Source organism: Dunckerocampus dactyliophorus, chromosome 17, assembly GCF_027744805.1.
Source record: "Dunckerocampus dactyliophorus isolate RoL2022-P2 chromosome 17, RoL_Ddac_1.1, whole genome shotgun sequence".
NCBI classification, from domain to species: domain Eukaryota; kingdom Metazoa; phylum Chordata; class Actinopteri; order Syngnathiformes; family Syngnathidae; genus Dunckerocampus; species Dunckerocampus dactyliophorus.
In genome coordinates this window covers 5126328-5146148 of record NC_072835.1, presented here as the reverse complement: position 1 = coordinate 5146148, position 19821 = coordinate 5126328, and the positions used below count along the sequence as shown (strand labels likewise).

Below are 19821 nucleotides of genomic sequence, written 5' to 3'. Positions count from 1 at the left end.
TTACTTTTGGGGGAAAATAGTACTTGTTACTTGTTAAAGTCATTTGCCCAACACTGCACATACAATATGTTACATAACTCAGGGTAAATGCGTTCCCTATATGGAAAAAAGTCAACTTGACCTGTTTTTGTGTGGTCCAGATGTACTTTGAATTTATTAATTGAATATAGTGATTGAAAGTCATTGAAAGCGTGACATGTGAGTGTCTTATTTGCATTTTTGCTATTGTGACACGTACAGCATATCATGGCTTCATATTATAGCAATTTGAGGGCTAAAAGCCTCATAATGATATTTCCCAAGCATGTTTTCTATGAATTCATTGAAGAAATATAGTAAGAAGAGTTTAATTTTAATATTTGACACATTATTAAAGCATTAAAATTGTTCAGTGACTTTACAATGAGCTTTCCCGGTTGCAGGGTGAAACTGTCACCGTCAAATAACCTGGCCCTAAGATGGAAAAAGAGAAAAGAAATGATGTTTAGTGTGTACACAGATGATGTTGGTATGAAAGTAAAGATGTTGTGAAATTGTCCATATCTTTATTACGGGATAAGAGTCAATGAAGATGCTTGTTCAGTGACTTTTAGCGGTAGAGAGGAATGATACTTGTAGTGTTGTGTTAGCTAAGCGTTAGCATTCAAATGCTGCTTAGGTTGTTCCATTAGTGTTTTGTTTTATGAACACGATGCAAGTGGCCTCCAGGACTGTTGGAACAGTGAGGTTGTTTTTGCTGTAAACACATATTTCCATCTGGATCGGATGCACCGCTTAGAAGATAGCATCTTTTGTTTGAAGCTACCCTGTTTTTTATTGGAATATGTGACTGACCGGTGTGTCCTATCACATGACTTACTCAATCAATGCTAACACTGAATGTCTATGCTCAGTTTCAGATTGGGCAGGATGGGTTTTGCCTGTGTAGCCATCACATTTAGAGGTGAAAACAACATGAAAAACAGCACACTGTAGGCCAATCATTTATTCATTCATCATAATGCATCCATAGTTAAATCCATCCATCCATCCATTTTCTATACCGCTTTTTCCTCATTAGGGTCGCGGGGGCATGCTGGAGCCTATCCCAGCTGACTTCGGGCGACAGGCGGGGTACACCCTGGACTGGTCGCCAGCCAATGGCAGGGCACATATAGACAAGCAACCATTCACACTCACATTCATACCTATGGACAATTTAGAGTCGTCAATTAACCTCACCTGCATGTTTTTGGAATGTGGGAGGAAGCCGGAGTACCCGGAGAAAACCCACGCACCCACGGGGAGAACATGCAACAGCAGAGTAGCGTAGCCACGTCCAGCCAAACCACACTTCCTGATGAGCTGAATGAGTTCTATGCCCGCTTTGACACCCAAACTCCTGATGAGCAGAGAGGGTGGCTGGACTTGGGGAGCACTCAGGACTCACCTCTCATGGTGACATCAGCTGATGTGCGCAGGGTTCTAAACAAAACAAACCCACGAAAAGCAGCAGGGCCAGACAACATCTCAGGACGTGCACTTCGGGTTTGCTCATCAGAGCTAGCTGATGTGCTTGCTGACATATTTAACCTGTCGCTTGCACAAGCATCTGTACCGACCTGCTTTAAGTCCACCACCATAGTGCCCGTACCCAAGAAGAGCAACGTGACCTGCTTGAATGACTATCGCCCTATAGCACTCACTCCTATTGTTATGAAGTGCTTTGAAAGATTAGTCATGACCCACATCAAAAAGAGCATCCCGGCGGCAACCGTGGACCCTCTACAGTTTGCATATCGCCAGAACCGGTCCACGGATGATGCAGTCAACACTGCCATCCACACAGCCCTTTCTCACCTACAGGGCCAGGACACATACGTCAGAATGCTATTTATAGACTATAGCTCTGCTTTTAATACAGTCAGCCCCCACAAACTCACAGATAAGCTCCTCACACTTGGCCTGTCTCCCTCCCTCTGTAACTGGGTGTTTAACTTTCTCACAGGCAGGCCCCAGTCAGTCAGAGTCCACAACCGCACATCCAGCTCAAGAATTGTGAGCACTGGGACCCCACAGGGGTGTGTGCTGAGTCCACTCCTCTACACGCTCTTCACCTACGATTGCGTGGCCTCCCAGAACAACACCAGCATCATTAAATTTGCAGATGACACTACAGTCATCGGACTGATCACTGGTGGTGTTGAAACATCATACAGAAGAGAGGTGGCGGACCTCATAGCTTGGTGTCGTGATAACAATCTCCTTCTCAATACAGATAAGACTAAAGAGATGATCATCGACCCAAGAACAAGGGAAAAGGAGCCGCATAGACCCCTGTTTATTGATGAGACTGAGGTGGAGAGGGTGAAAACCTTCAAGTTCCTTGGCACACACATCAGCGAGGACCTCACCTGGTCTCACAACACCCAACAAATTCTGAAGAAGTCCCAAAGGAGACTGTACTTCCTGAGAAGACTGAGGAAATTTGGCATGTCCACCACAATCCTGAGTTGCTTCTACAGATGCACTATCGAAAGTGTCCTTACCGCCTCCATCACTGTTTGGTACGGTAACTGTACAACACGTGATAGGAAGGCACTCCAGCGGGTGATCAAGACCTCACAGAACATTGTTGGGGCAGCCCTCCCCTCACTGCAAGACATTTATAAAACTAGAGTCCTACGAAGAACACACAACCTCATCAAGGACAGCACACATCCACAACACTCATTATTCACACTCCTACCGTCAGGCAGGCGCTACAGGAGTTTGAAGTCCAGGACCACAAGGCTGGCAAACAGCTTTTACCCACAGGCCATCAGGCTCCTCAACGAAGCACTCGCACACGCCGCACGCAACACACGCACACACTCATAGCACTTTATTTATTTATTTATTTGTATTATTTACTTGTATTAATGTCTCTTCTGTTGTTGTTGCTTAATTTATTGGTATATATGTTTATGTGTTTATGTTTCTTATGTTCTTATTCTTTCATTTGTTTTCTTTCTTTTCTTGGGAGAATGAACAGAATAAGATTTTCATTGCATGGTATAACTGCTGTTGTACTATGCACATGACAATAAAACTCTCTTGAATCTTGAATGCAAACTCCACACAGAAATGCCCAGGATACCCAGATCTTCCCGATCTCCAAGCTGTTACTGTGTTGGCCAACGTGCTAACCACTAGACCACCGTACGGTAGTTAAATCCATAGATAGTTAAATTACTCATTCATTCAGTCATTCATCATAGTTCAGCCATACATTCATTCAGTCATTCATCATAGTTCATTCATTCATCATAGTCCCTTCATTCATTAATTCATCACACTTCATTCATTCATCATTGTTCCTTCCTTCATTCAGGCATTCATGATAGTTCATTCATTCTTCATAGTTAAATCATTCATTAATCCAGTCATTAATCACAGTTCATTCATTCATTCAACATAGTTCAATCAGTCATTCATGATAGTTCATTCATTCTTCATAGTTAAATCATTCATTAATCAAGTCATTAATCACAGTTCATTCATTCATTCAACATAGTTCAATCAGTCATTCATTCATGATAGTTCATCCATTCATTTGTTAAGTTCGTTCATTCATTTATTCATTCATTCATTCATGATAGTTCATTCATTCATCATATTTCAATCATTAATTCATCCATTCATCAGTTCATTCATTCATGATAGTACATCCATTCATTTGTCAAGTTCCTTATTTCATTCATTCATTCGTTCATGATAATTCATTCATTCGTCATAGCTTCATCATTCAGTCATTGAGTCATTCATGATAGTTCATTCATTCATCATAGTTCAATCATTCAGTCAATCGTTATAGTTTCTTCATACATTCATCATAGTTGATTCATTTCATTCATTCAGTCAGTCATTCATGACAGTTCATTTATCACATTGCAATTGTTCATTCATTCATCATATTTCCGTCATTCATTCTTCATAGTCCATTCATTCATTCGTGACAGCTCATTCATTCATCATAGTTCATTCATTCATTCTTTCATCATAGTTCATTCATTCATCGTAGTTCATTTATTCATTCACCATAGTTCATTCATTCAGTATTGTTCATTCATTCAGTATTGTTCATTCATTCATCATATTAGAAAGTTGAAAGCTAGCTAAAATGAATGGCAGTTGATGAGGTGACCAGAAAGATGAAGTAGTTGTAGAAATATAAAGTAGTTCCTAGTGTTGACATCATAGTGTGTAACATGTGTATGTTGGGCTTTGTAGCTGGAAGAGGAGCTCCTGGGTCTGCAGAAAAAGCTGAAAGGAGTGGAGGACGAGCTGGACAAGTACTCGGAGTCGTTGAAGGATGCTCAGGAGAAGCTGGAGCAGGCCGAGAAGAAGGCAGCAGACGTGAGTCATGTCACACACACACCAGAAAAGCGCGTAGCATACGGTATTGGCGTTTCAGCGCCACGTATTCTCATGCATCACCCATAAAAACACCTGACCTTCAACAGCTCGCTCCTTTCAAATGATCAGTTCCAGCGTCAAGCTGCAAGCACACAGCCGCGTCTCTGCTAGCAGCTGAATCTTAACTGGGATTAAAACGCCTCATGCTCCTGCTTACGCTGCACATTTCAGTCAAATGTCATCTATTTTAGCCAACCTCATAAGTACTCCATGAATGCTGTCTTTAATAACGTCTAGATTTCACATCCTTTTATATTACATACCAAATGGATCTATGTTAATACAAATATATATTTTATATAATGTAGTTATATTAACATAATTAACGATTATTTTATTAATAAACATAATTATGCTAATTGTATAGCTCTGTTGACAACATCAACATTCAAGTGGCGTGGGCTCAGACCGGCTGCGGTCAGAGAAAACCCCACAACCTTGATGACCGGTGCGGCAAACACGCTGTTCAAGGTGGTGGGCGAGCACTTTAAGCACCGTGGAGAGGCGATCATCATGTAGGGCAGGCACCACACCATTGTGCACCACAACGTCGTCCCCGGTATACCACCGCACCCGGGATGCTGGCAAAGATGGTAGTCATCATTTTCTGGAAAAAAAAATGCGATTCCAACAGGCCCTGTGGTGCCCTGCCGTCCACGTTCACCACATGAGGGGAAGTGGAGTCAGAGAGCTGAGCAGCTGGGGCCACCGTCTGTGCCAGTGGGGTAGAGTTTGAGGGGCCGCTGTTCGAGATGAAATTCTCCACAACCTACTAAAGGTCAAAGGACCACTTTAGAAAATTAATTAAGCCAATTTCCCCTCCGCCTTACTTGTTCGTTAATCTCCAGGTATGAGGAGGAAAGAAGACACACACCAGATTCAATTGAAGAATTGTGTTGAGGATAAATCAGACAGAAAAGTATACTCCACGTCCCGTCTCGTCCACCGGTCCCCTGGTCCTCCACGCCAGCTGAATGAGAGAGGGTCCCAAACTTTCTCCCGGATTCTTTGAGAAAGTTGTGTGACGCCAGCAAGTGATAGTCGCTGAGTTGTTGACTTATGTAACATAACATCACATTCTTCCCCGTCTATCTCAAGACTTACTGACTTGTTTATGTTTCCATATCTGGCTGCTGGTCCCGGCTGGCCTTCACAATGTGTGAGCACTTACTTATTTCTGTTTATCCTTTGACACACTTAAACAGTTGTTCATCTACTCAGCTAATTATTTAATAAAGCATTATTTCAATAAACTACTTGTAATCATTCACAAAGTTATTAGATTAATTGATTAAACAGTTATAGCTATACTGTACTTATTTTAAGCCGCTCAATTAATAATTTAATCAATAAACATCAGTGCAAACAGTTTTTCTAAAATCTACTTGTAATAATTAATTAGTCACTCAGCTAACAAGTTCATAAAACAATTTTATCATACACCGCCATGCTAACTGAGCAGTACACTCTAACTGAAAGGCCATTTCCGTCGACAATGACAATGACAGGTTTTCTGGTGACAGTTGATGGCGAATCATTTCCTCTTCCAAGCAGCCGAACTTACTCAACAGACTCAACAGGCAGCGGAGGTATCCTTGTATCGTTGGACAGACTTGCTGGCTTGCTGTTGCTGCTGGCGAAAGCAGAGGCAGTTCTGGCTTGCATGACGCCCTGGGCAGGCCGACGCTGCGGCGTCCACCCGCAATTATTAAGTGACTCACGCGTATTCACTCCTCTGATTGTGTCTCCTCCTGGCGCCGTTTGGCTGTGGCGTTTTTGTATCCTTGTTAAAACATATTGCTCCTGCCGTCGTTTTTTCTCCTCCTTGAACCGATTTCACCTGCAGTACTCTCCTCATCCTGAAGTGGTGGGGGAGTGCTTGAGCTGGAAGAGAGGGAAGCCTGTGTGTTTTTCTTTGACAGCAGCAGCACCAGCTGTTTAGCAGCAAGTCAAATGCATTAAATATACTGTATTTTTATGAATGAATGAAGATGGAGGACTACATACCCAAGCTCACCAGAATGTGATCAGACTTTTGCAACAAAGTATCAGAACTTTCTCAGGAGAAGGGTGCATGTACTTCAATTACAGCTAAAAGGTAAGAACACAAATGGTTTTCAGTTACTAAAAAAACATTTTAGAACATTTTTTGAACCAAAAGTGAATTATTTTCTTATTTTTCTCGTTGTAAATCTCCAAAGGAGTCTGTGCCATGCCAAGAACCGCACCGCACATCACTGCACAGAGGATGTTTTTGAGAAAAAGCACAAATTAATGAATAAATATGTAATATATGATACATAATACACAAGAATACATTCGGCTATAATTGATATCAATTTTTTCCCTTTAAATAAAGTAAATGAATGAATTATTGGTACATGATATCAGTGTTTTTCCTTCAATAACGTAAATGTTGAGACATGATATCAGACAGTTTTTTCAGAAATGATATGAATAAATGATTTCTTAATACATTATATCAGACACGTTTTTTCCTTAAATAAAGAAATGAATGGCATCTTGATACATGATATCAGACAGTGTTTTTCCTTCAATGATATAAATGAATTCTTCATACATTATATCCGACATGGATTTTCTTTACATAAAAAATGAATGGCACCTTGATAAATAATATCAGACAGTGTTTGCCCTTCATTTTTAATGAATGCATTGTTGATAAATGATACCAAACAAGGTTTTCCGTAAATAAAAATAAATGAATGATAAATTATGTTTTACCCCCCTTAAACAATAACAGTGAATTCTTGACAAATATCAGTCTTTTTCCGTAAAAAAAAAAATCTTGATAAATCTTGACAGTGTTTTTGGTGACATAAAATAAACGAGTGGCTGGTAAATGATATCAGTGTTTTTAGTGAGATCAAATGAACGGTAAGGAGGTTAAGGTGGTGTATGGTCAGTGTAGAAGAGGAATATATTGGTAAGAAGATTGTGAAATTGGAAAAAGTGGAGTTAAAGATAGGTTTACAGTTGAATAAATCAGATTATAGATGTTTTTATAAATATATAAATAGTGGGATTACAGATGCGTTAGATACATTTATAGTAGGGTAGATAGGTTTATAGATGAATAAATAGTAGGATTATAAAGGTTTATAGATGAATAAATAGTGGGATTACAAAACGGGCTCGATCGGTTTATAGATTTTTTTGTAAATTCTAGATGGAATACAGGAAGGTGTGTGTGTCGTAGTGCGTGACGCTGTTGCCAGGGTAACCATGACAACACAGTGACAAGTGGAGGCGAAGCAGAATGGCGACGTTGGCGTCCATTGATGCAGTGAGAAGAAAAATAATAATGTTACAACAAGTCGCTTATGAGGCGGAAGACAGAGCTGAGATGTTGCTTCGCCAGGCGGACACCGAGAACCAGGCCAGACGGGCGGTAAATCACACACACGCTACTTCTCAATAAACGCTTACTAGGCTATTACCAGACGTCACACATAATTCGATCAACTATTCTATAAACTAACTACAAACGTAGAAAACCAACTTCGATCAACTATTCTATAAACTACAAACGAAGATAACCAACTTCGATCAACTGTTCTATAAACTACAAATGTACAAAAAGAATTGAGATCAATTAATCTATGAACTCCAACTCAAAGACAAAGGTCGCCATTTTGACCGGAAGTATATTTGACGGGCAGCATATTTTCCGGTTCATTTGTCAAACAAATACGTAACTTGTGACGTTAAAACATTTCTAAAGTTATATTTATGTAGTAATGACTGTGGCTCACTCGAATACCGCAATGTTTTTACATGCCAGGGTAAGTTGATGTTGTTGCTTTAGTCAACGTTAAAATCAATGTTAGTACTTCATATACTACATGACGCTATTCTGTAAAATTTAGCTTTGTTGTTAACGCTTTTTTGTTAACTTTGTTGCTAACGCAAGTTTTACATGCAGAAATCAATTTGAAATGCAAATAAATATATATAAATGATGAAAGGCATAAATAAACATGTTAAGATTACTTTTACCTTCATTGAAGATGTGAATCTTCACATGCCTGTTCCCAAAAATATGATGTGGCAGTAAGATAAACAAGGACACCACCGTGGTGTTTTGCCATGAGTTATTTCTATAATTCAGTAGTGTTTCTCTGTGTAGTGTTTCTCACCTCAAGTCTCCTCTTTTCTTTTGATCATGGGTGCAAAATAAGGCAAAATGGAGTGAAAGAAAGTTGCAAGTGCCAGCATTTTGATAAAGAAGGTGATCAACACTATTGAATTCAACAAATAACTCGTGGCAAAACAGGAAGGTGGTGTCTGTGTTGATCTCGCTGCCACATTGTGTCTTTGGGAACACACATCTTCACATCTTCAATGAAGGTAAAAGTAACCTTTAAATGTTAATTTATTCCTTTCATTCATAATTTATATACATTTAGAATTGTTATATGTAAAACTATTATTGTAATAATTGTAATTGTAAAAATAATACAAATAATTTTGAGAGTCAACCGCTGATGACAACATAGACGGTGTGAAGAAACTGACTCCCGGTTCCTGTTTCTATGTACAGTCGTGCCTTGGTTAGCGTAGTTAATCCGTTCCAGAAGGTCTGACTCAAACCAAAACGGACTCTAATCAAAGCAAATTTTCCCATAGAAAATAATGTAAATCCAATTCATTCGTTCCAGACACCCAACAATTTTAACACAAAACACATTTTATAGACAATAACTCTAGTTTTACATGCAGAAAATGATGCAAAAAATAATTACAAATGACAAATGAATGGACAACTGAACATTTAACATCACTTTTACCTAGTTTTGCAAAGAGGAACGGGGAGTAGAGGAGATTTTGCGTGGAGGGTAATCCAATGCAATGTTTGCTTTAAATTCATCAGCAGACTCACTCGTTGCAGGCGTTTTCTGTGTTAGATCGAGCAGCTTCGCGCTGACAACAGGTTCGGTTGTTGATCCACAAGGGCAACAGCTTCTGAGCTCCTTCCATGGTTTATTGTCTCTCTTTTGTTAACACTGTTGCTCCTTTTGCAACATTAGCTCACTTGATTATGTTGTTATTCTTCAGGATGGCACTTGTTGTTGATGAGGGCTTCTAGTACATACTGCTGAGAGCAGCAACATGGACGCCATCCTCGATGTTATTCTTCGTACTTGATTTAGTAGTGGCATTCACTCTTTTTAGAATCACTCGCAACCTCCTTTGGACTCAAAGCTGCTTATTAAGACTTTGTTGCACTCACTAAAAAAATACACGATTATCATCGGTTATCATCAACGTGAAGGTCCATTGTTTAGGCCACTCCATTGCATTACATGTGCTGTATGTGCCTTACAGGCTGCCGTAGCTAAGGGTGTACCAAGTATCGCAAGATTTTGTTATGAGGCGTGATCCAAGAAGGCTGTGTAAACAAACAATTACATGCTAACCAATTTTAGCAACAATTTTGGACGTTAACCGAAAAAACACGCTAACCGAGGCGGACGTTAACTAAGGTACCACTGTAGTGGTAAGCTAATAGGATGCTAGCAAGGACGTTTTCTTATAAAAAAATACACTTCTTCTCTGTCCCCTCCTGCTCCGGTCCGGTCGCTCCAAATTTGCTTTATAACAAGCATCAAAGTCAATTAAATTTTGTATAACAGGGGAAGTGTATATCACACTTCTCCCTGGCAGAGTAAATCTGTTGAGCACTTGACGGCATTTAGATCTACAATTCTATCTGCTTTAAAGGCTGAACAGGACAGGGGTAAAAAAAAAAAAAAAAAAAGTTAGTTACTTCATGTTAGTTATGTTGGTTACTTCTTCATGTTAGTTATGTTGGTTACTTCATGTTAGTTATGTTGGTTACTTTATGTTAGTTATGTTGTTTACTTCTTCATGTTAGTTATGTTGGTTACTTCATGTTAGTTATGTTGGTTAAAAGAAAAAATAAATAAATAAATAAATAAATACACAAAGAACACGGCTGGACTTATACAGTGTATTAAGAACACAACAACACGCACGCTATATTGTACGCTAACTGGAGAATGCACTCAAAATTTTGGCGTAAATTGTTTATATTAACCGAAAAACACGCAACAGGAGTGGATGCTAACCGAGTTTCCACTGTTAGACTGCACCAAGTCCTGTAAATGTACATGTTTCACACTACAACCTATTAAATAATTACATTTATGATTTATTAGTTTATTAGTTTGTGATATTCATGTGAACATGTGGTAAATGTACTTAAATAGCATTATCTACTTACACGTTAGACTAGATTACACTTAGATGGCTGCAAGAAAATGCAAGGAGTTTTTCCTTTGGAGATATGGCATGGCTCCCTTTTGTGACCGGCTCCAAACATGCTGAAAAAGACGCAAAAATACCAGCCTCAAACGGTTTCAGTTTTGATGAATCACATTGCGGGTGCAAAATGATTCCATTTGCATCTCCTTCTCTCAGTACTTTGTGTGTTCTGATAATTGGCATATATAGACTGTGAGTGCTATTTTGCTCATTTGACAGATGCAATCCGTTTTGCACCCTGTTAGTAGATCTGCTTTGCACACACTATCAAGTTTGCACCTGTTTTTATGCACGCAAAGCTTTAGTAGATCAGTTCCCAAGTATTCTGTATATACACTATGTGTATACGCTATGTACAGTATATACGGTATGTGTACTGTGTATATTCTATTTATATACGCTATGTGTACAGTGTTGTTCTTCCATAAGTCACCACAGCACCTCTAGGAGAAATATTTCCGAACCAGAGCAAATATACATCTTGTTATAAGGCAGTGTTTGCTCGTTTATTGGAAGAGGAACACTTTCAAATATCAGGAAAGGCTTCTTCTTCAGGCAAGCACAGGAACGCTACGCAGTACGCAGGCTACTTTCCGCAGCTGCGGCCCCTCTGTTGCAATCCGTTACTGCATGCTACTCACAAGAGCTTATTTTTCCTTCTGCAATACAATTGAGATATTGAATTTCTGTGTCCCGGCAGGCTGAGGCTGAGGTGGCATCTCTCAACAGGCGCATCCAGCTGGTGGAGGAGGAGTTGGACCGAGCTCAGGAGAGACTGGCAACTGCGCTCCAGAAGCTCGAGGAGGCTGAGAAAGCAGCCGATGAGAGTGAGAGGTGAAATGTTTACCCATTATTTCTTCAACACCTTCCAATAAGCTTAAAGACTGCTTCTTTATTGCATTACTTTGACCTGCTTCACACAACATGAAACCATTCAACTCTCAGTGACCAATAATTATATATTACTCATGACACTCATGATATGACAAGGGGTGTGCAGTTGAGAAGACGAGGATACATTTGAGTAGGTTCATGCTCATTGAAAACATTGGAAATCAGGATACAACAACCCATGTGCCCTCAGCCAGATTCCTTCCCCCTTTGCAACTCTACTCCCTTGTCTAAATGTATATTATTAAATGAGAAAAGTCCCAAGATGCTCACAACCTGAACACAAAAGTGAAATGCATCACCTGGACATCAACAAGGTCCTTTTCTCAGACACTAACATAGAATTACCGAAACTGATTTATATAGTACCTTTCAAGGTACCCATTAACCCATTATTTCTTCACACCTCAGTCACACACCGGTGTTGATAATCTACATCTGTAGTAACAGCTGCCCGGTGGTAGACTGATGGAACCGTGGCCGCCAATTCGCGCCTCCGTCCTCTCCAACCACCACCAAACATTCATTCACATTCATACACCAGTGTGGGAAGCACTGGAGGCAGGGTGGGTGAAATCTCTTGGCCCAGGACACAACAACAGTGACTGGGATGGAGAATGCGGGGGTGGAACCACCAACCTTTCAGTGTCTGGACGACCTGTTCCACCTCCTAAGCCAAATCCGCCCAAATCTGGACACATCTTGACTGACTTCATCCGGTGTTTTCCATCCATCCATTCCCCCATTTTCTTCTGCTTACACGGGTCCGGTTTGTGTTGTGGAGGAAGCATATATGAAAAATGACATGTGATCTTCAAAATAAATGCTGCACTAGATTGACAAGACAGCACTGAAGAATGCAACATACAGTATCGTGTTTAGAAGAATGAAATCACAGATGATTTCTGTCATCCTCTTGACATTCAGAGGGATGAAGGTGATCGAGAACAGGGCAGGCAAGGATGGGGAGAAAATGGAGATCCAAGAGATGCAGCTGAAAGAGGCCAAACATATTGCTGAAGAAGCTGATCGCAAATATGAAGAGGTAAGATATCCACAGTAGCACATCCTTGCTTATTTGTAAAGTACCGTATCTTCTTATTCGGGCTTTATGTTGACATTATCACTTTAAAACCAAATAATATGCATGTAATGAACAGTAACCGAGTATCAACTTCATTACTGTACTTAAGTCATTTTTTTGGTGTTTGTCCATTACTATTTCTGTTAGAAACAACTTTTACTTGACTATATGTTACTATAATACATTACCTGTGAGCATCAGTACTTACTGTGATGTTGTGTGCCAATCAGTGCAAAGAAGCTGTATGATTGGTAGAGGTGTGTGAAGTTTTGGCATCGATCTGATACCAAGCATATACGCTCCTGGTCAAAATTTTACAGCCGGTTGAAAAACTGCAAACATTTCCATTTTGCACTGTTGGATATTAAAGAGGTTCTAAAGAGAGCTTCTAAATGTGAAAAGAAAGGGGAGTGAGACAGAAAATGTTTTGAGTGAGCAATTTATTGCAAACAAGCATTAGATGTTCATCAGCTGTTCAAAAGTTTAAGACCATAGCTCAAAAACCCCCAAGCCCCTCTAAAATAGAAATAAAATGTTTAAAAAAGGACTCAGTCATGAGGAGCTATGCAATTTGTGTTAATCACTTCAAAAATGTGCTTGGGCATGCTTGATGCCAGTGTTTCCAGGAGGCTAGTGGGAATGTTGCTCCAGGTGGTGAAGATAGATTCACAGCGGGCATCCACTGTCTGGAACTGATGTCCATTTTTGTAAACTTTCCTTACCATCCATCCCCAAATGTTCTCAAGTCGGATTTAGATCACAGGGGAACATACCAAATGGACCGCATGGTCCAAAAGCACTCTTTTGGACCATTCCCAAGGTTATTCCTCTGGAAGAAGTCCTTTGTCAGGCGGTCATTGTGAAGTGCAGCGTTGTCCTGTTGAAGAAGCCAGTCATTACCACACAGACCTTCAGTCATGAGGGATGCCCCCTGCAAACATCGCCACATAGCCAGCTGACGTTTGACAGCCCTGCACAACCTGAAGCTCCATTGTTCCATTGAAGGAAAAAGCAGCCCAGATCATGATGGCGCCCCCTCCACTGTGCCATGTGGAGAACATCTCGGGTGGGATCTCCTTGTCATGCCAGTAATGTTGGAACACATCAGGACCGTCAAGGATACATTTTTTCTCATCAGAGAATAAAACTTTCTTCCACCTTTCAATGTCCCATGTTTGTTGCTTTCATACAAATTCCAAACGGGCAGTTTAGTGGTGTTGAAGGAGACAAGGCCTTTGAAGACCTTTTTTCTTCTTAGAACCCTTCTTTCGCAGATTGGACTTCACTCGGCACCAGTCACACCTTCATTTGGGCCGGGGTAGGTACTGTGTCTTGACGGACAGCCTATTGGGTCCTCCGGCTCAGGGCCCATGACATTTTTTTGGGGTCTACCACTTGACTTTTTTGTTCAATAACCCTCAGGATCTTTGAAGACGTTTCAAATGACTGTTTTACCGCGTCCAACCTCAGCAGAAGTGGTGCGCTGCAAGAGGCCTTGCTTATGCAGGTCAACAATCTGACCGCGTCCACAGAGAGAAAGCTTTTTTGCCTTTGCCATCAAGAGATCCTGGCAGTGTGAATACCCGACAGAAAATGATAAATCCCCTTATCTTCAGATACATAGTCACCAATACACCTGACTTGCATTACTGTTATTAACTTTTAGTCAGTGACTTAATTTCCACAGATGATCGAAGAAAATCTAACATACAACATACGCTTCTGTTAGCATTGCAACCAAGAAACACGCTACGAAATGAAGATAATAGACTGTTGGGAATAAATTAATATAAGTTCATGGAACAAATACTGTAATTTAAGTTCGAAATGTAGGTCAGTGCTTCTAATAATGCTTAGGTCAGCAGAGAAGGCCTGACTGCACACCACTGCAAGATCGTGACCAATATGGGTAGGGCTGTTTCTGTCATTAGAAGACGTGCTAATTTTATCTCAGATTTTTCAGTCAAACAAGTTTTACAATCATTAGTGTTATCTCGAGTGGATTATTGCTGTGTTATCTGGTCATGTGCTCCCAAGAAAGACATTCATAAGCTTCGACTCATGCAGAACAAAGCTTCAAGACTGGCACTGAACTGCCCACTATGGACAACTAATGGGGATCCATTTGATACAAACAAACAAATGTCTGCAGGTGGCACGTAAACTGGTCATCCTTGAGGGCGATCTGGAGCGTTCGGAGGAGCGTGCAGAGGTGGCCGAAGCGTAAGTCAACACTTTTTCATGTTGTCATCATGTGATCACTACTAATATGGAATTGCGCAATCATTTCATCAACTGATTTTTGACGTAATATTTTCATCAATAGCATCAGTGCATGTTTTTTTGTGCAGCATGGAGCTACAAGGAGTAACACACGCATTCATGACATGGAAACCCAAATGTTTATTTGGTGCCCTTCTGTAATGCATGCCTGAATACACCACCATAAACCACCATCAACCACCACCAACCACCTGTATGGGATGTTTTTTTCACTCTTCCTGACCCCAACATTCCTGGCAATGGACTAACCCCTGCAGGCGAGTGAGGGAGCTGGAAGAGGAACTGGGCTTAATGGACCAGAATATGAAATCTATGATGTGCGGAGAGGAAGAGGTATTTACTCTGCCACCTGGACCACGGTCTCATTCTGACCTGTTGCCCTCTGCTCCTGAAGCAACACTGCTTTACCTTTATCCATCTAACCTGCGCACGTGATGGCATGTCTTTCAAGGTCATTTATTTATATATTTAAATATAAATATTCATGTTTTTAGTATAATAAATAATAATTACATTCATTATTCATTCATTATTCATATATTCCACTTTTAACTTTTTTAGGTAAACAAAAAGGCTCATTTTGTTCAAATGGACAGTTAATTTTTGGTTTAGTTATGTGAAAAAAACCCCGAATAAAAAGAAACATTAAATACACCCTACATCAGAACATTATGAAGAACAATTAGGGCCACACTAAAGAGGAAAAAATACAAAAAGGTTATGAGAAAAACGTACTTAGTACTGAAAGTATTACTTGAGATTAAATTGCAAATTAAGAAATGCTAATTGCTAATTGTAATGGTTGGAATTGGCAGGAATGTTTTTCAAATTAAAATAATTTTAAATGACATACGTTTAACAAAAAGTCCAATGTCTACATATGATTCCACTCTGTAAGTAAAAACAAACAAACAAAGTATTGGTCTCTATTGTTGGATGTAGTCGACTATATTGAACTGTGTAACTGTAAGTCTGTTGATTTTCAGTCATCCAGGTCCTGCTAATCTGCAAAGGTGGAATTGAGGCAACTGGTTTCTTGCTTTCTTGTTTGTTGAAGGTACGTCACCTTTCGTCCAAAAGGCTTCTTCTGTTTTAAATTTTTAGGTATGGGGTTTCCCTATATGTCTCTGGTGGGTGTGTCCTCTGGGGATGGTCACAATGAGGTTGTTGTTGTGGTTGTTGACTGGCGTGGCTCATGGTAAACAGCTTTGGGCTGAACTGTCTGAGGTTGTTGCTGCGTATGTTATAGTTGGAGAAAATCCTTCTGGGTTTCTTTGAGAAACCAGCTATGTAAGGGACCAAAACATTTTCACACAGATTCTGTCCTCAGGCTCGGGGGTAGTGGCCCTTCTTCCCCTGGTAGATTTGACAAAGGCCCAGGTAGGATAGCTACAGTTAGAGTGAGCCTTCTTGATGTGTATCTGCTCCAAGGGATTTTCTCTGTTCTGTCCTCGAAGGTTCTGAAAGAGCAGGTACCGGTCTGTGTGGGTAGGCTTCCTGTAGACCTCATTATTGATGCTTCCGTCCTTCTCAAGTGAATCGGGTGAATCTGTCCACAGAGTTGATGACTTCAGTAATCAAATCTACTTGGCAGGTTTTGTCTGTTGACATATCTGAACCAGTGGCTGGGCTCAGTTCTTGTAAAGGAGTCCAGTGCATTTCTTTACACTTCTCCAATGTACATGTTGGCCACAAACATTTGTTAAATTTGCACGAAGTGGTGCTGAGACAAAGTTTGAGTGCATTGCATACCTGGTCTGGAGTGAGGTTGGTTTTGTCCTGTAGACTGGATTCTTTTTTCAGCTGTTCTCTACCCGCATCAATGACGGTGGTGAGGGGGGATGCGTGTGAACAGCGAAGTGACGTCAAATGATATGGTTTCATCTGGGCCATGTCTCAGGCTGTGGACCTTGTTAGTGAAGTTTGTGGCATTCTGGATATGGTGTGCAGTAGCCCACTGGTGTAGTAAGAATGGTGACTAGATATTTGGCAGCGTTGTAAGTGGGGGAGTTGATTCTACTAACGATAGACTTGAGTGAAACTTCTTCCTTGTGAATTTGTAGAGTTCCATAAATGCAAGCCATTGCCTCCTCTGGGTACAGGTTCCTTCCTCCTGTTCAGACTGCCCCTTTTAGTAGTATGAAGTCCACCCAGATTTTGTTGTTGTACCAGCTCTGAAATAATGCTAATAGTCTCAAGCAAGGATTACAATTTCATATCAAAAGGAATAGATACAAGCAAGTGCAATGCCAGTGCTGGAGAGAACGATCAGCCCACCAGCCAAGGTCTAGTAAGGTCCAAGTGATCTCTAAAGGGAAACTGAGTTCCTCTTCCTTCTAAGCCAGCTAAGGATGTGGTATTTAGGAAACTTCCCGTTAACTGTTTATTGGTCTGATCTGGTTTCAGTCAATACTTAGCTAGGGGCCTGGGTGCCTCAGCCAGGAGTCAGAAAGGGTGACTCTTAATGAAACTGTGTGCATGTGTGTGTGTGTGAGAGATCAATCCAAAAGGACAGAGTGCCGTTGTTCCAAGTGAAAGGTCTTGGTGAATGTGTTATGTAGATAAGCATATAAATAGGCCTACATGTTGCAGTACCCATCCAGAACAGAGTGGAAAATATTCCATTCCTAACACTCATTTCTTGCTTCTGAAAACATTCACTGGTGGGATTCATCTTACACCTTTCATATGTGTTGTTCAGTCGTCCAGTAGTCACTCTCAGTTTTTGGTGTGGAGGATCACAGTGCACCATCCCTTGTCAGCTAGTTGAATCGGGATATCGTCGTCCTTCTTTCGGGATGTCACTGCTGTGCTTTCTTGGGTAGTAGTAAGGTTCGATGGCGGTATCTTGGCTCTGGAGAGCGCTGCCGACACTCTTGTTCTGCCTCTGCTTCCGTAGGTGGTTGCTTCTGATAACTGACTCTGTTGCTGTGAAAGATTGTCTCAATCCACGGGAAGAGTGGCCACTAACAAGCTGTTTTGCCACCAGGCAAGCAAACAACCTTTTGTTATGCAGAAGAAGCCTTTTGGATTAAAGGTGACACGTCTTCAAGAAGAGTCTCGCCTACATTCAACCTTTGCAGATGGTGTACCTGTAAGCAGCCCTTGGTGGTAAAAGTTATAAATTAGTTATATCTACTTGTGATATTATGATATGGTGCATAAATAACAGTATTCCTCCAATTAATGCTGTACAGTATATGGTGGGAGAAAGTCAGTGTTTTACAAGTCTCAAGTACCAAGTCTCATGTCTTTAATACCAAGTCTCAAGCCAAGTCTCAAGTAAAGACATGCAAGTCCAAATCAAGTCTCAAGCCAAGACAAGACTCTCCCAAGACAGCTCTGAAGAACTGTAAAACATACAACAGCAGAGCAATCAAATATTTGTTCATTGTTAACAGAAATGGTATTTTCTGTTATGCTTTTATTCTACATGCTTATTTTTCATCATTAATACAAGTAAAATTATGGAACATACAGTGGTGTGAAAAAATGTTTGCCCCCTTCCTGATTTTTTTTTGGCCCTTATAAAAAAGTTTCATTTAAAAACTGCATTTTGTTTCCAGTTGTGTTGTCATTGACTAATATTTTAATTTGTTTGATGATCTGAAACATTTAAGTGTGACAAACATGCAAAAAATAAGAAATCAGGAAGGGGGCAAACACTTTTTCACACCACTGTATGTTCCATAATTGTACTTGTTAATACTGGATGGACAAAGTCGTAGAACTTGACACTTATTAGATTGAAAAACAAGCAATGATACCTTTGAATTGTCATCATTTGTGATTTTTTTCTAAATCTGTGATACATGTCATCACCTGCTTGCTTCCCTACCTTCTCAATCTCACCTTGAAAGATTTGATGCTAGCTTTCTTCCTGCATGATGTTCACGCTGTGGAGTGCTCATGTGACTTTGTTCTCTTTTGCTGTCCTCCTTTTTCTGTCCTCCTGCTTCGTTTCCGCTCAGTAAATCAGGTGACCTTGAGGAAGAATTGAAAAATGTCACCAACAACTTGAAGTCATTGGAAGCTCAAGCTGAAAAGGTAGAGAAGATGTGCTTCAGCTGATACTTAACACTGTGGTGCTATTGGAGAAAGCCATTGTTTTTGCTAAAATGTTATATTTCTATATTTTATATTGTAGATAAAACTGCCGCATTGTGTCTGTTTCCACATCAGTTTTAGTGCTGACCCTTGTAGAATTCATTCCAACAAAAATAAACACGACAGCCTATCTTTGTCAACTTGTCAACACAACTTCATGCTGACAAAATGATCACACAAGATCATCAGTGCACGTTAGTGTTCCTCTAAAGCAGGGGTGTCCAAAGTGCGGCCCGGGGGCCAATTGCGGCCCGTGGCTGTTTTCTTGCGGCACATTCTAAAAATATAATTTCACAAGAAAACTAAAAAAAACAAAGCAACAGCAAATTGGAAAAATCATCAGTAATTTTACAAAAACAAAGTCAAAATATGAACAAAAAATAGATTGAATCTAATGAGAAAAAGTCGTAATTTTACGACGATAACGGTGTAATAACGAGGAAAAGAATTGTCATCTTAATATGATGTTGAAATATTAAAGAAAACATTTGATAAAGTGGTAGTATTATGGGAAACAAAACAAAATAAAGTTATAAGTTATGGAAAATTAGGTTGGCGAAAAAGTCAAAATATTATGGGAATAAATTCATAATATTACGAGAAGAAAATTTACAAGAAGAAAGTTGAAATAGTTGGAAAATAAAAAATTTCATAAATGGAAAAAAAGCTGCAATTTAATGAGAATGAAGTCAAAATATGAAGAGAAAAAA

The 19821-nt window shown here is 40.1% G+C and overlaps 1 protein-coding gene across 4 annotated transcripts in view; it reads left to right on the top strand.

The window, feature by feature from the left end:
* tpm2 (tropomyosin 2 (beta)) overlaps window positions 1–19821 on the top strand; it is a 37406-nt gene that overhangs the window by 8279 nt on the left and 9306 nt on the right. For 2 of the 4 annotated variants that reach the window (XM_054757488.1, XM_054757487.1), the window contains exons 2-6: window positions 4252–4377; window positions 11447–11580; window positions 12565–12682; window positions 14874–14944; window positions 18976–19051. In XM_054757488.1, coding sequence (XP_054613463.1) covers window positions 4252–4377; window positions 11447–11580; window positions 12565–12682; window positions 14874–14944; window positions 18976–19051 — 525 coding nt within the window. Of the gene's footprint in view, window positions 1–4251; window positions 4378–7717; window positions 7850–11446; window positions 11581–12564; window positions 12683–14873; window positions 14945–15261; window positions 15338–18975; window positions 19052–19821 lie in introns of those variants that run through there. The other 2 variants (XM_054757490.1, XM_054757491.1) reach the window with 2 other exon arrangements.